Here is a 16640-nt window from a genome sequence, read left to right on the forward strand (position 1 = left end):
CAATAAAGAGCCACTTAACGTATCTCCAAAACACTGACTATGGGCTCCTTGCAAGCAATTAGGGTTCCATCCTCCATGCACGTTTAGTGACTACCCTACGGAGCACACAGCATAACTTTATTGAATAAATGACTGAGCAATCCCAATAAAGACCAAATGAAAGGACTGATATTTAAATGAAATGGGGCTAGGAGAGGTGGCTCACTCCTGCAATCCCAGCATTTTGGGAGGCTGAGGTGGGAGGATCACTTGAAGCCAGGAGTTCAAGACCAGTTTGGGCAACATAGTGAGACCCATCTCCACAAAAAAAGAAAAAAATTAGCTGGGTGGTGGCACACCTGTAGTCCCAGCTACTCAGGAGGCTGAGATGGGAGGATTTCTCAAGCCCAGGAGTTCAAGGCTGCAGTGAGCTATGCTTGCACCACTGCCCTCCAGCCTGGGCCACAGAGGAAGACCCCATCTCTAAATACATACATACATACGAACATGAATGAATGAATTAGGAAAACCAAAAACATCACCTGGAAATTATTTTGCTAATCTCTTAGCTACTGTGTATAGGAGCTACTGGGACTCATTTTTTTAAAACTACAAACTAATCAAATTAGTCATGATATAAAACAAAATTGCTCAAGAAGCCTAGTACTTTTGCTTCACAAGACATACAAATGGGGAAGTAAGAAAGAAGGTAAATACATCCTCACCTCTTTACTGACCGAAGTTTTACACTGTTCATATCTTTAAGGATCTCTAGCATATTTGGCATGTCAGGTTTCTTTGGATTGTTCTTCACCAAAGTCTCCCCAGCATTGGCTCTTTTGTGTCTTCGCTCCTTAATCAGATCAATAGCGGATAGGCTTTGGTGGAGCCCTGGTGGAGGCAGAGGAGGGGGAGGGGGAGGTGGCGGTGGAGCGGGTGGCGGCGTGATAGCAGATGTGGTAGAATCTAAGTCACCTACAGAAATAAGGAACAATAAACTTAACCCTGCTGGTATTAGGCAAAGGAAATATCAGTTATCAAAAGTAAAATTATGTTAAGGATTTTTGTATCCCCAAAAACAATATCCTTAAAAAGAATCTCAGTGATGTAAGGAGAGAGGTAGTTTCAATGACTTTGTGAGAAATGCCTGACTCTCAGCCACTGTATCAGTCAATCTAAAAACTCTCCAGATGGAAAAGTTCCATTTAACTTAACAGGGGTGTTTCTGTGATATCGAATGTTCAAGTTGACTGTGGCACAGTTTGAAATCACTTTTAGCAGAAACACAAGTAGGCTGTACTGCATAAACACCTCTATCTTCAATACATACAGTTTGACAATTTAGTGCTTTTATAACTATTTGAAAAAACTGAAAAATTTGTAATTCATTTTAAGTATATTTTCACATAAGACTTATTAAACATTAAAAGACTGCATTGATTAAGAACGTGTTTGGAAGAAAAGTTTTAGACTTACTGTTGAATAAACTTGTGGAAGAACAAAAGAAAAAAAGTGTTATAATTCATTTCTGAAACAAAAAGTAACTCAGATGAGAGTTTAAAAGGCTATAAAATGAGGACCTAAAATTCATCTTTCTGCACAATTGGAGGTTAGAGAGTTGTTCATTGGGTGAATCGTATCGGTTGAGGTGGGAGGAGGACTGATATAAAAATTTTACTCAAAAGATCCACATTCTAGGCTGGGTGCGGTGGCTCACGCCTGTAATCCTAGCTCTCTGGGAGGCCGAGGCGGGCGGATCATTCTGAGCTCAGGAGTTCGAAACCAGCCTGAGCAAGAGCGAGACCCCGTCTCTACTAAAATTAGAAAGAAATCAATTGGACAACTAAAAATATATAGAAAAAATTAGCCGGGCATGGTGGTGCATGCCTGTAGTCCCAGCTACTCGGGAGGCTGAGGCAGGAGGATTGCTTGAGCCCAGGAGTTTGAGGTTGCTGTGAGCTAGGCTGACGCCATGGCACTCACTCTAGCCCGGGCAACATAGTGAGACTCTGTCTCAAAAAAAAAAAAAAAAAGATTCACATTCTAAATAGACCATCTAAATATAACTCCAAAATTATCTATTTACTGAAGTTTTCCTAGTCTGCCAGAAGAGGGGGGTAAAGCAAAAGAAAAAAGCAATTTGAAGTTAAGAGAAGGCAGGACTTGAAATTTTTTAAAAGTGACGTGCGTAAGCAAAGGCCAGCACCCAGCGCCCTGAGTGCCTTCAGCCCTGGCCGTCTCTGCCCTGCCCAGTTCAGATGAGGTTCCCGTATTGGATTATGTTGAAATCCAGAAGCACAGGCGAAGTGGCTCAGAGGCAGGTCAACTGTCCTTACTCTTATCCGACAGAGCTGGTTAACAATGAGTCTAGCCAGGACTCAGGAATAAAAACAGAAAAACAACCACTATTTGCCAACAGGTTAGTGGGCTAGGATTTCAAGGCTATGGTTTCCTCCCCAATATGAAGATACCACACTAATAAAAGCTACAGTATTTGACCAGAAGACCTAAATTCAATTTCTGTTCTGCGCAACAGGAACAACTATTAAGTAGCTGCGTATGCTAAAGCAGCTACTCTCATTTATTCTCACAGTAACACTAACATAGTGTAAAACTATCCCCGTTTTAGAGCAGGAAAGGGAGGTGAAAGGTCAAGTGCTGGCCTCAGGACACAAAGGTAAACACCACCGAGCCCCCCATGACCACAGAAATCCAGGCTCCTTTCATGGAGGAGACAGAAACCCATGGACACAGACAACTAAGTTTCCCAAAAGAAAGGAAAGGATTCACAACGGTAGCAATTCAACTGCACGAATTTCAGTGTATTCAAAAGATATGTCCTAGTCATCCTCTCTGATACCATCAAGGTTTTTCAAAAGAAAAACACCATCTAAGCTTGACTAGGTCCTGTACTGGACATGCAAAAAGGAAGGACTGACCCTTGGCTTTTTTCAGCAAACCCAAAGGCTGTTACCTACTAATGAATTTTAAAATAAGTGGCATTCTCCTAATTTCCAGTCTGCCAGTTAAAACAAACAAATGTAGGACTTACAGACCTGCAATGAGATTTTGCTGTTCTTGCAGGGTCACAATTTTGGCAATCTGAGCTCTAAGAGCAGCAAGTTCGTTTTCAAGAGCACAGATCTTCTGCAATGCTTCCTCATTCGCCAGCGCTGGAGTCTTCAGGGGAGGCTCTTCCTGAGACAAGTCTGGTAAGGAAATCTGCCTTCTCGGGGGCTTCGCAAACAAAGGAAAGTCATCCTGAAGAGGTGTCCTTGACCTGACCTCTGTCCTGCAAGAAAGACATAAGGTTGGCTGTCACAGGCTTTGTAAGGAGATATGAAAAATTATCATTACCATTAATAAAGTATCAGAGCGTAACACTCAACAACCACTTTTCAGGCCGATCTTACATAAATCCCCTCCTGTTTAAGTGTTAAAACATCAATGCACCTGTCAACCTTATATAGCTACAAACTACATCTGAGGTTCTTGTTGCCATCCTTCTTAACCTTAATCTCTATATAATATGCATAAACCAACACTATCAGGAGGCAGCACAGATTCTAGCAAAGATTGTGCTTATTCATGTTGAATCTTTTTGGTTTCTTCTGAGAAGAAACTTTTAAATGCTCTTCGAAATGGTAAACTAATTACTAGTTATATTTGACTACAAAATCAAATCAATGATCCATTAGTCCTTCCCCAGGGTCTTGGCTTCTGCATATCAATGTCCGTGTTTTCCATGTACGATAGAAAGATCAAATTATAAGACATATTGTGACAATGTAGGCCAAATACAGCATCGGAAACTGAAAAGGAGAAAAAGAAACCATTATAATTGAACTCATGCAGTAACTACATAAATAGTCTCATTCTCATTTGGGTATAAATTGTTTTTTTTTTAACGTGGGGTGCCTGTGACCTCCAAATGGAGGAAGTCTTTTGGGGTTGAGAATAAAATTCAGATTTCTTTTCAACTGTCAATTTATATACTTATCTATTTGCTCATATTTTCTACAATTAAGTTTTCCCAGCCTGCATCCCACCTTTAAGCCCTTTCCTATCTGAAATTCTTTCCTTTCAAAAAATAGTCCTAGTCTCACTTTTCCCTTACGGGCTCAGAAAAGTCCTGCATACTGTCTTTTGACCTTATAGTCATTTAGAACTCTATAACACCAAAATAATTCTTCATGTAAGTACCGGAAGTAATTGTATTCATAGCTCTCAGCTCTAGATGATTCTACCTTGGGAGTAGGAAACCCAACGCCCTAATGCTATATCTCTTGGGAAAAGCCTCCAGTGTTTGAAAGTTACTAAAAAAGACCGGAAGCTAACACCAAATGTAACCTCTGTTGTCAGAGGTGGGCCTGGGGGCTTCCCTCTTCCTCACCACATTTATCTAAGCCCCATGAGGAAGATACTATTATTTTACTGCTGAGGACACAGCTCAATATCACATAGCTAGTGTGTGGAAAAGCCAACATTGGAGTTGAGATTTATGCAGTTTTTTCCTGCTAGCAATGTTGCTTTCCTTCTATGTAAGATGACAGAAGTGTTATTTAACCCTAATTCAAATACTTACAGTTTTTGGAGATAAGGATATACTGTAAGGAAAAAATCTGCCCATTTCTGGTCAAAGACTTTAGCCACATTAGTTTAACATTACTTTGCAACACTGCAATGGTGAACCATTTTCACTTCTTTGGCATACTCCAAATTGCACAGGAAAAGAATGAAAGAAGGCCTTGACTTGGAGTTTTAAAAACGAGAAAAGAGCCCATAACCGACTTGTTTCTCCTTGCTCTCAATCAACATTAACAAATTGTGCCCAACTGTTTTTGTACTCACAGAGTTTTAAAAATCTGCTGATTATTCCAGGTAATTGATGATATGTACCTCTCATAAAATTCTGCTTACACAACTGAAGGAGCCATGGCCCACAACTGAAGAATCTCTGTAACTGGCCCTGCCAAAGGGCCACACTAAAAGGAAATCTGAGTAACTCTCAGTCAGGCTGTGGATAAGATGCTAGGCGAGGCTCACTCTAGTGAACAGTGTGCACTGGGACAGAGATTGCCAGTTGCTTACTCCAACAAACACATTCCCCTTCTCCTTAGTAAACATTACCACCAAAAAAAGAAGAGAAAGAAAGAAAGAAGCCCTTATTTCAGGGCAGCAATGTGCCCGGCTAAAGGATTACACTTTCCAGTTTCCCTTGCAGTTACATGGGGACATGTGACTGAGTTTGGCTACCGAGACTGTAGGCGGAATGTTGATGAGCCATCTAGGAGGGCCACTTAAAGAGAGGTGACTCCATGGAAAAATCCCTTCGTCTTTAGTCTCAGCTGCCTTTCCTCATGCTGAGAGTCTTGAGTGCAAGGTGATGTCCCAGAGTCACAGAGGGACAGAAGCTAATCTTGATACAAAGCCAATGCCGTGGATGGCAGAGAGCCTGGCTGGGGCCCTGATGACACTGTAGAGCCACTATCAGATCAAGCCCACCCACCCTTAGGATGTCTTTCATTTGAGAGAGAAACAAATGACCTTCAGAGAAAAATAAACTTCCATCTTGTTTAAGCCATCATTCTTTTGGGCTTCTCTGTTATATACAGTCAAACTTAATCGTAACTATTAGTACATTCGACAACATTAAACTCTATTTTAATTTTCCTTTAGCTGGATATTGATATTTTATTTTTGCCTGAGAGCTGTGATAATTGTTCATTCTATCTTGCTTTTTGAATAGGGGAATCCTTGGGCTTGTAGCTTTTGGTATTATGTATTCAGGTATGTATTCACGTATTTTTCTTCATATCTGATTTTGTTTACACATTAATTACCAAACATAGAGAATGTTTGCAAATTGTTTTTTGCCTATAACAATTTTAAACAAAAAGATTTGAAGAGTAAATGTTCTTGCTCTTACCTAGCAACTATACTACCAACTTTGTTTTATTTGGAATACTTGTGGAGTAGGGAAATATGTAGCTTGCAAAGCTTCGATTACCATTTATTTTCTTAGCCCTACAATCAGAAGAAACAAGTGATGTAATTTTTTTAAAAAGCTCATGAAAATTAAACAAAGGTAAAAACTTCTGTAACAGTACCAGTGTCTGGTCAAATATTTAATATTTAAAGATTATATGCTATGAGTTATAGATTTGATGTGTGTGCTCTAATCAACTTACAATAAAGAAAATAATTTTAATAAGCCATTAAAATTTTGAAAAAAAAAAATTACCGTGGCTCTTTGTCGGCTAAATTCTGATTTCTACCCACCCTTTACAGAGCAGTTCAAATAACTTTATTACATAGCTCTGTACAATAAATACATTAAGTTACGAGTAGATAGAAATTAGTCAACCTAGTAAATGAAGCTTTGAGGGGGTAGGGGATACTTACGTAGTTCAATTACATCTAATATCGATCTAGTATTATATAAAATATTATTTAATATTCTTCTTCATATGTATTCTTGGTAATTTTTAAAAACAAAACTGAAAAATAATGATTGTATTTAAAAAGACTACTTTTGGCCAGGTGCAGCTGCTCACGCCCGTAATTCCAGCACTCTGGAAGGCTGAGGCAGGATTGCTTGAGCCCAGGAGTTCAAAGTTACAGTGAGCTGTGATCGTACCATTGCACTCTAGCTTGGGTGAAAGAAGGAGATCCTGTCTCTAATAATAACAATACTAATACTAATACTAATAATAGGAAAAAAACTTCTTGAAAAAGCCAGAAGAATTCCTGGTAGGTAGGATAGTGAGAGCAGTACAATTCTAGTCTCAAAAACAGATCTAGGCAAAGTATAGGATTCTCAAATAAATGTACAATTCAAGTAGCATACTTGCTCAAAACCACAGTGAAGAAAAAAGGAAGAGTAGTAGTAACAGAGGGTGAGTTTAGAGGAAAAAAGCGATCAGAAGCAGAGTGTTCTCAGGACAGAGGACCGGGGCCACCTCCATAGGATGAGTGGCATCTAGAAGTGACAACCAACGGAAGCAGAACTGAAAAAAGAAGAGGGAACACAGAATCTGCAGATAAAGAGACATTTCTACCCCTACTGTCTTCTCATTTCCATGAAAGCAGAATTTTGCTATGTTTACCAAAACCTACCTCAAAGAATGAATAGATTCGTATCTAGGGAAGGAAATGAGGATGATGCTTTGCTTTCATATTATGTATAAGTGCAGAGAATTCATGAAGCTTATATGCAGAAAATAAATTTTGGATACCAGAACCTTTGGTATTCATAAACAAAAAATTATGTTATAACACTGTTTTATTTAAAAGCTAGTGGTCACTTTAGGGGTCACTTCCCCATCTAAAATTCTCTTAGACGTTATAGGATCCCAAAGTAGTAAATGCTTACAAGTGTGTTTTAAAATGTTATCATTCAAGTTAAGTCGATCTTCAAATTCCATGAACATTTACTCTTCAATAATCTTTTTCCAGAATTGGAACAAAATAATATGATACACTGAATTAAGATATCAATTGCAAGGCATATTTGAATGGCTTACTTTCTATCTTCTGTTTTTTTCCCCCTCTCCCAGAGACAGGGTGTTGCTCTGTCACCCAGGCTGGAGTACAGTGGCACCATCATAGCTCACTGTACCCCCAAATTCCTGGGCTCAAGTGATCCTCTTGCTTCAGCCTTCCAAGTAGCTGGGCCTACAGGTGCATGCCACCACACCCAGCTAATTTTTTTTTTTTTTTGTGTGTAGAGATGAGGGTCTCTCTATGTTGCCCAGGCTGGTGTCAAACTCCTGGGCTCAAGGGCTCTTTCTGCCTCAGCCTCCTAAAGTGCTGCAATTACAGATGTGAGCCACTGGGCACCGCTGCTTATTTTCTTTAAGATATCTTCTAGTCAAAATAAACTGCAAGAGAAAATTAATGAATATTGAGCAGAAACTAGTGCTTAAAAAGGATTAAGTTTCTAAATTTTCCCATAACTCCTCAGGTGAATTTTATCTTTTTGGTTTTCTTTTTATTTATTAAAAATTAAGGACAAATTACTCATTCATCTTGAACACCAGTGTGCCAAGGTAAGAGAAAAAAAGTTTAGGACGTTTGGCAAAGCAAATTAAGTAATAGTGTCACCTGTACTTTATGTCTATAATATTGTGGTATCTTTTTATAATTCAGAATTTCCCTATGCGAAATACTGTTAATGTTTATGGGTTCAAACAAAGTAATTACAGGAAATGTAGAGGTTTAAAATCCCAGATTTGTAGTTGAAAGAGGAAAGTAATCCTGAAATGGTTATGTCTTCTCAAAAGAGGTTAGACATTTATTCCAGAACCAAAACCAAAAAAGAACGTTTTGTAAAGTTCTTTCTTGTGTATGGAAAAAGTTTAGATTTTGTGATAATTATCAGATACACCCCTTACTTTAAAAACAAAAATACATAACCTTCTCCCAGGTAACTATTTTAAGAAAGTCACCAAATAATTCATTCTTAGAATCAATCTGTTTAGTCATCCTTAAGAATAGAAGGCTATGAAGAGCTAGAATACAGAGGCAGAATAAATCCAAACTAAGAAGTGCTCTTTTCTGGAATTTTTGTAATTCAGAGAAATTTTAAGAAACAACAACAAATACAAAAACAAAAATAACAAAAAGACAATTCAAGCATAGATGTCTCAAAATCGGAAGACAAACAGCCAAAGAGTGATGTTTTCTAAAACCATTTTCTGCATATCAACTTCTGGTAAGATTTCTGCTGTTTATATTTGTTTTGGTTTGGGTTTTTGTTTGTTGATTTTGGTTCCAAGTACCCTAGGGCAGAAGAGCACTGGTTCCTATTTACAGTAACCCTGCACTAAATTATCTAGCTCTCTGTTGTTTTCAATGTTAGTATTAAGAGAAGCCACTTTGGGATTACAATTTACATAAATCCAAAAGGATTTTTAGCTCCATTGACCAAAGACAACTCTAAATTAAATGTAATACACTTCTGGGGTCCTTTCCTCTTATCTCAGTTAATGGAAACTCAAAACCTGAGATAGTTTTAAATTAGCCCTGTGTCCTATTCCCAAAATGATTTTTAATGACTCTCCCTCATCTTTTTAATTTAGAGAACAACCTAGAAAGGTATAAAAATACACTCTATAGTCTCAGAATCCAGGGAGGAAAAAAGCTGGCAGTTTAGTTCCCTGAAACACCAAGTTGGGTAGAAAATAAACAACCCTTTCAAAGCAGGCAAGTGGTTGAATAGAGACAATGGGACTGGGGAAATCATTTTGACAGAGGATGTAATCCACAAGAGGACCTACAATGGGAATAGACAGGATTGCTGTGATGCTACAGATACAGAAAACTGGTGGGATTTGCCCCATTAGCTGTTCTAGGCTCTGTTTAATACATACTTTTCTGTTGTTTTATATTTTAAAAGCTGGATATTCCTTTAAGTGATATTTAGTGGAAATTACATTTCTCTCTTGAATGCACTATTTTATTGATTGTTATCAGTCAATGTCTACTGTGAAATCATTAAGATTAAAATGGGAATAAGTAACACCTGCTGTTTGATGTGCTGTGAGAAACCGTCTTGCTCTGATCCACAGAGTCGCCTGGTCTACTCTTGCACCTACGGAAGCTGTGGCAAGCCAGCCTGCTTGCTTCTTGAGTCATTTCCTTTGGAGTCCTGGTACTCCTCGTCATCCTCTATGAGGTTGAAGGTCTTCCCTGACACTCCTTAAAAACAGCACATTCCATTTTACATTTAATATTGAAATTTGAAAAATTAAGCTGGATATATTCAGTCAAAGTCCTCAGCCTCGCTTTACTCGCTAGCCTTATATTACAGATTTTTGTAAATATGTTCACCTTCCTCATTAGATTGCAAACATCCTGGTGTAAGAAAAAAGGCTACTTGAAATATTTTTAAGCTCCATGAGCCTATAAATTTGTAGGAAAAGAGTTTGATATGTAAGTGATACTCTACAGAAGAATTAGATACAATTATAAAATACATTAATACAGAATGAACAAATTGGAGTTAAACTTTCAGTATTTCAATATTCCTTAAATGTTCTTATACTCCAAAAGCAATCAAATCCTTGATGGCAATGTCTATGATGTCTACTAGAAGCCTCAGAGATTAGTCTTTAATTTTACCATACAGCACAAACGTTATACTATATATATATCCAAAGACTACACATTCTCCTGACAATACTACTATGAAAGAGAACAAACTAATCACCTTAGACAAGATCATCAGTTATATTGATTTTTTCAAAGAATGTCAACGTTTCTTATGAAAATGAAGATCTTTTCAATTCTGAGGCCATTCTGTTAATACACAAGGATGAAAATGTGTATCGAAAAGAGAAAAAACCGTGAGGCCTTACGCTGCGCTAAAGTTTTGTCACGTTATCTTTTAAAATTCTCTTCTCAAGATAGATATTAATACTTCCAACTTATAGATGAAAAACTGAAATTCAGTTCGCTTGAAAAAATTATTTGTGTAATAACCAATTATGAAGGACTGATATGTATGCTATTTTCCCAGAGACATAACAGTATGGCATTATAAATAATTGTTACAGAAATGTTAACAACATAAATTTCAAGGGAGAAATTCTAAGAAAAAATTATCTTGAAGAGCTTTGGCTTCCATAGAAATATAAAAGTGAAAGGCACAGAAACACTCAAACTGCAATATATGATTAGTCTTGAATAGAACTTGTTTCTACATAGGCTCACATAATAAATTAAAAGCAAGGAAAGGTATTTCATGGTGTGGAATAAATACTTTAAAACTTGCCCATACAGACCATCATTTCACTGAATGTACTCTATTTCATATTATTTCTATGATTTAGTCATAAAAAAAATCCCCACAGAAATGCAATTAATGTCAATGTGACAGATGACAAAGGATTCAAACTACATGGTGAGATTACTGATACCCAGTAATTGTCAAGACAAAGTAAAATTCCATCAACGCTCATCCTTCTATTTTGCCCTACTGTTCAAACTACCCTGTCCATCTGTACAATACATTACTGTTTAGCTGGTATGTGAAACTGATAGCACAGAGCTCCTTCAAGGCTCCCCTTCCATGGAAAGATGGTAAGACTCAGATGTGTCAGCTTGTTAGTAATCAAGACTGTGTGGTATTGGTACAGGGATAAACACATAAGTCAGTGGAACAGAATAGAGAATCCAGAAATAGATCACACAAATATGCCCAACTGATTGTGGACAAAGGTACAAAAGCAATCATTGGAAGAAAGACTGCCTTTCAACAAATGGTGCTGGAACAACGTACATCCACAGGCAACAAACACTCTTGACTTAAGTCTCATAGCTTATGCAGGTTGAGTATCCCTTATCCAAAATGCTTAGGACCAGAAATGTTTTGGATTTCAGATATTTTTCAGATTTTTGAAAATTTGCACATACCTAATGAAATATGTTGGGGGTAGGATCCAAATCTAAACATGAAATTCATTTATGTTTCATATATACCTTATACATGTAGGCTGAAGGTAATTTCATACATTTTTAATAATTTTGTGCATGAAACAATGTCTTGATTGCATTTTAACTGTAACCCATCACATAGAGATTGCACGTGGAATTTTCCACTTGTGATGTCATGTTGGTGCTCAAAAAGTTGTGGGTTTTGGAGTATTTCAGATTCTGAATTTTCAGATTAGGGATGCTCAACCTGCACAAAAAATTTAACTCAAAAAGAATCATGGACTAAAATGCAAAACATAAAAACAGGAGAAAAGTCACAGGATCTGAGGCTAGGCAAAGAGTTCTTAGACTTGACACAAAAAGCATGATCCATAAAAAAAGAAAAACTGATACACTGGACCTCATCAAAATTGATAACTTTTTCTCTATGAAAGACCCTGTTAAATGCAGGAAAAGGTAAGTCACAGAGTGGGAGAAAATATTTATAAACCACATATTTGACAAGGACTGCTACCTAGAATATATAAAGAAGTATCAAAAATACCCAATAAGAAAATCTGCAAAAGGATGAAGACATATTTTACTCAAAAGAATATATAGATGGCACGAAAAGATGTTCAACATCATTAGCTACTAAGAAAATAAAAATTAAAACTACAATGAAATGTCACTACACACCTATCGGAATGGGAGGCAGAAAAGAGGAAAAAAGGTTAAAAAAAGAGAAACAGACACAACACCAAATGTAGGTGAGAATGCAAAGAAAATGAATCAGCCATACACTGCCGACGGGATGTATATAACAGTGTGGTCACTCAAGAAAAGTTTGTCAGTATCTTGAAAAAATAAGTATGCAACTACCATTTGACCCAGTAATTGCACTCATGAGCATTTATCCTAGAGAAATGAAAACTTATGGTCACTTGAAAACATACATACAAATGTTTATGTACCAACTGTTTTTGTAACAGCCAAAAACTGCAATCAGCCCAGATGTTCATCAACTGCTCAATGGCTAAACAAAAAGTGGTACATCCACACCAATGACAATAAAAATGACCAATGACCAGCAATAAAAAAGGAACAAACTATTTATACACACAAAAATCTGAACGAATAGCCAGAGAATAATGCTGAGTGAAGAAAGCCAGCCCCAAAAGGTTACCTATTGTATGATCCAATTTATACAATATTCTTTAAATGACAAAACTGTGGAAATGGAGAACAGATTAATGGTTGCCAGTGATTAAGGAGGGGTTGGGGACAGAAGGGAAGCGGGTGTGGCTGTAACAGGGCAACATGAAGAATGGGTATGGGTATGGGTATGTCCTGCATCCTGACTTTATCAACATCAATATCCTGTTGTGAGGCCAGGTGAGGTGGCTTACACCTGTAATCCCACCACAGGCTGAGGCAGGAGGATCACTTGAGGCCTGAAGTTCTAAACCAGCCTTGGCAACACAGCAAGAGCCCATCACTACAAAAAATAGAAAAATTAGCCGGGCGTGGTGGTGCACACCTGCAGTCCCAAGCTACCTGGGAGCCTGAGGCTGGAGGATCACTTGGAGCCCAGGAGTTTGAGGTTGCAGTGAGTTATGATGACACCACTGCACCTAGCCTGGGCAACAGAGAGAGACCTTTTCTCTTTTTAAAAAAAAAAAAAAAAATCCCGCTGTGATACTATACTACAGTCTCAAAGGATGTTATCACCAGAGGAAAATGAATTAAAAGGAAGAGGAAATTTCTCTATATTGTTCCTTACAACTGCATGTGAAGAATCTGTGATTATCTCAAAATAAGAAAGTTTACATTAAAAAACAAAATAAACATCTTAAAAAGGAAAGGCTCTTTACCTGCTAATCCTACAATACCTGCTCTGTGTTCCTCATCTCCTGCTATGTCCTCACTTCTATTTGTCATTCAAACCAAATTCCTTCTTTGCTCACGGATTACTTGATTCTTATTTTATCTAGCTAATACCACTCAAATGAAATAACTCTTCCTAAAGTCAATGATAATCTTTCAACTGAAAAACAAAATTGAAATTTGCTACTTTTTGGATTTAACTAGCCTTTAAGTATTTGACACCAATGACTACTCCTCTTCCATAAAAATTCTTTCCTACCTCCTCTGCTTCTGTAACAATACCCTCTACTAGTTCCCCGCTTGAACTGCTTGTTGGGGGGTGAAGGCGGGGAGAGGAGGCTTTTTCTTTTAACTTCCAAATGCTGGCTTCATTCAGGACACGAATATTCTTCATGTCCTGTATGTGCTCCTTGGTGCTCTCATTTTCAGCCATTCCATCTACATGTTAATAGAGTGTAAGCCTCCCTTATCAATATCTATTCACATAAATCGTTTCTAGATCAATGTGAAGGTCTCAAAGAAAAGTCAACATATTCCAGACTGGACTACTCCCTCCTATGCCCACCCACCAAAATAATCTGTTTTCTTATATTCCTATTAATTGTTCTGCCATCCATATAGTTATTCTAGCCAGAAACCTGAGAGTTATCTTAGACTCTTCCTTCCTTAACCCCCATCTCTAATAAGTTTCTATGTCCTTTCAATTCTTCTAAATCTCTCTTGGCTTTGACCCTCCTCTGCCAGTTTCTTAACACATTAACTGCCATGTGAGTTGTATTTAACTCATGCTAGTTCTGAGCCCAGGGCTTCATGAAGCATATGTAACTCACATGTCTCTTTACCTTTATCCTTATGAACTATTTTTCAAGTTACATATAATGCATGCACAGAAAACAACTTAAAAAACCAACTTTTTGATTAAATTAGAAAGGATCGTTTTCTTTTCAAAGTTTTTATTTTATTTTTGTAATAAAACACCGTGGCCCCAAGGAAAAAAATTTTTTCTGGTGTGCAGTCAATGTGTTAATTTAGTCAAATTCTAATCATCTATTAGTTGGTCTATCTCCTTATCTGGCTCCCTTCTACTCTCATACTGTTTACAGATTAATTTTACTAAAACACAAATCTGATCTCATTACTATATAGTGCTTAAATTTCTCCCATAGTTCCACATTGCTTTCAGGAAAAAAGTCTAAATTTGTTGTTGCAACATGTATGGCCTTTAAACCTCTACCTACTTTCTGTCCTCATCTCCTACAGCTTACACTTCTCTGCTAGTCTCTCATCTCACTGAGCCACACGGCATTTCCCAAACATGCCACATTGTTTCCTGATTTTACCTTTAAACAAATTCTTTGCTCTTCCTGGAATGCAGCCTTCCCACATGCCTGGCCCCTGCTGACCCCCATCACACAGCTCTAGCACTCCCTCCCGAAAGGCCTTGACCAACAGCCCACATCCTACAGTGGCCTTCTGTAATTATGTGGTAGACTTTACAGCACCAATAATATTGATTTCCTTTTTAATCTTCTTTACCACACCAAATACTCCCGAAACACAAGACTATGTCTTATTTTATCTCGGTATCCTTGATGCCTAATGAGAGTGGAAGTATATGTTGAATAACTTTTATTAGATTGAACGTATAGTCAATATTTTATTCAAGCTCTTTCAAGTAAATGGGAGTACCTCTAACTCTTACACATTGTTTCCTTTGAATCACGACTCATCTTAACTCACAGTTTTTTTCCTTTTGACATTTTTTTTTTTTTTTAAAGAGATAGGATCCCACTGTCACTTAGGCTGGAGTACAGTGGCACGATCTCCTAGGCTCATGCAAACCTTCAGCCTCAGCCTCCCTGTAGCTGGGAATACAGGTGTGTACCACCATGCCTGGTTCCTTGACTCATAATTTTTAGGAAACATTCTCTAATTACACAAATTCCTTATTATGATCCACACTGATCCTTCTGCCCCAATGAGACCATTATAATTACTATACTTATCTAAACACATTTATGATTGTTCTTTCTGGTCTTTCATATTATAATGTAAACTTCTGAAGGGCAAGGAATTCTATAATGAATAAGGACTTAGGACACAATTATATGTCTCTAGGAACTTTATAAATATAAGCTGAGGCCTGGTGCGATAGCCTGTAATCCTAGCATTCTGGGAGGCCAAGGTGGGAGGACTGCTTGAGCTCAGGAACTTGAGACCAGTCTGAGCAAGAGCGAGACCCCGTCTCTACTAAAAATAGAAAAATTAGCCAAGCTTTGTGGTGCGCCCTGTAGTCCCAGCAACTCGGGAGGCTGAGGCAGGAGGATCACTTGAGCCCAGGAGTTTGAGGTTGCAGTGAGCTATGATGATGCCACTGCATCTACTCCGGACGACAGAGCAAGACTCTGTCTCAAAAAAAAAAAAAAAAGAACTGAGTTAGTTACTAGAGATCACATTAGGCTATTAAAAAGTTAAGGATTACAAATAATATCCTCCTTTAATACATTTATTGCCACACAAAAAAATCAGAAACTTTTCCTCGGGGCCACAGTGTTTTATTACAAAAATAGAATAAAAACTTCGAATGTAATTTAAAGGTAAACATAAATGGAAAAATGAAATTTATTGACTTCTATTCATTTAATCATTTTCAAATTAAACTGTCAATATTAATTGTAACAATAAGAACATCAACAAGTAAGATTTTTTTATACTTCACGTGGCCCTAGGATTAAAACTAGAGTGAGTTAAATATAAGTCTCACGGCAGTTAGTGTTAAAATAATAGATATTGCATCTTAGCCCTGACAGCCTTCCAAACTAACCTCAGTCTTGTTGAACACTCTCCTTCTTCTTTGGCTACCCATCCGATGTCAGCAAAAGATGCCACTGCATCCTCCTCTGGGTGGTTGGGACTCCATTCTGTTGCATGGCTGGTAAGCTATAAGTTACAAATAGGGAAAGTTCTTCATCTGGCACCAAAATATTAAACTTTTTTTTTTTTTTTACTCACCTAAAGGAAAATCGTGAACTCTGGCATTAAAAACACGTATGTGCTTTCTAACACTTCCATTGACGTTCTCCATGAAAAGGATAATCAGTCATAACACTGTTGCCTAATATTTTATGACAATCTCTGCACTAGAATTTAAGTATATTCAATTTTTATTTTACGAGTTAATTTTTTTAAAAACTCCATTTATCCTAAAATGTTAAAAAAAAATTTAGAATCTAAGCATTAGAAACCATTTTTTTTCTGAAGAGATTTTTTAAAAGGGGATAGGGGATTATAAGAACAAGCAAGTGAACAATTTGTGATAAATTCGGGAGTATTTTTAAATGACTTATATAGCTGTT

The 16640-nt window shown here is 37.5% G+C and overlaps 1 protein-coding gene across 1 annotated transcript in view; it reads right to left on the minus strand.

Annotated features, from left to right (window-relative positions):
* MTFR1 (mitochondrial fission regulator 1) overlaps positions 1–16640 on the minus strand; it is a 51620-nt gene that overhangs the window by 2187 nt on the left and 32793 nt on the right. The window contains exons 4-6 of the mRNA XM_012663174.1: positions 16109–16224; positions 3036–3271; positions 705–954 (exon numbers count right to left, since the gene is read on the minus strand). Coding sequence (XP_012518628.1) covers positions 705–954; positions 3036–3271; positions 16109–16224 — 602 coding nt within the window. The remainder of the gene's footprint in view (positions 1–704; positions 955–3035; positions 3272–16108; positions 16225–16640) is intronic.

Source organism: Propithecus coquereli, unplaced genomic scaffold (genome assembly GCF_000956105.1).
Source record: "Propithecus coquereli isolate 6110/MARCELLA unplaced genomic scaffold, Pcoq_1.0 Scaffold8, whole genome shotgun sequence".
Classification (NCBI taxonomy): Eukaryota; Metazoa; Chordata; class Mammalia; order Primates; family Indriidae; genus Propithecus; species Propithecus coquereli.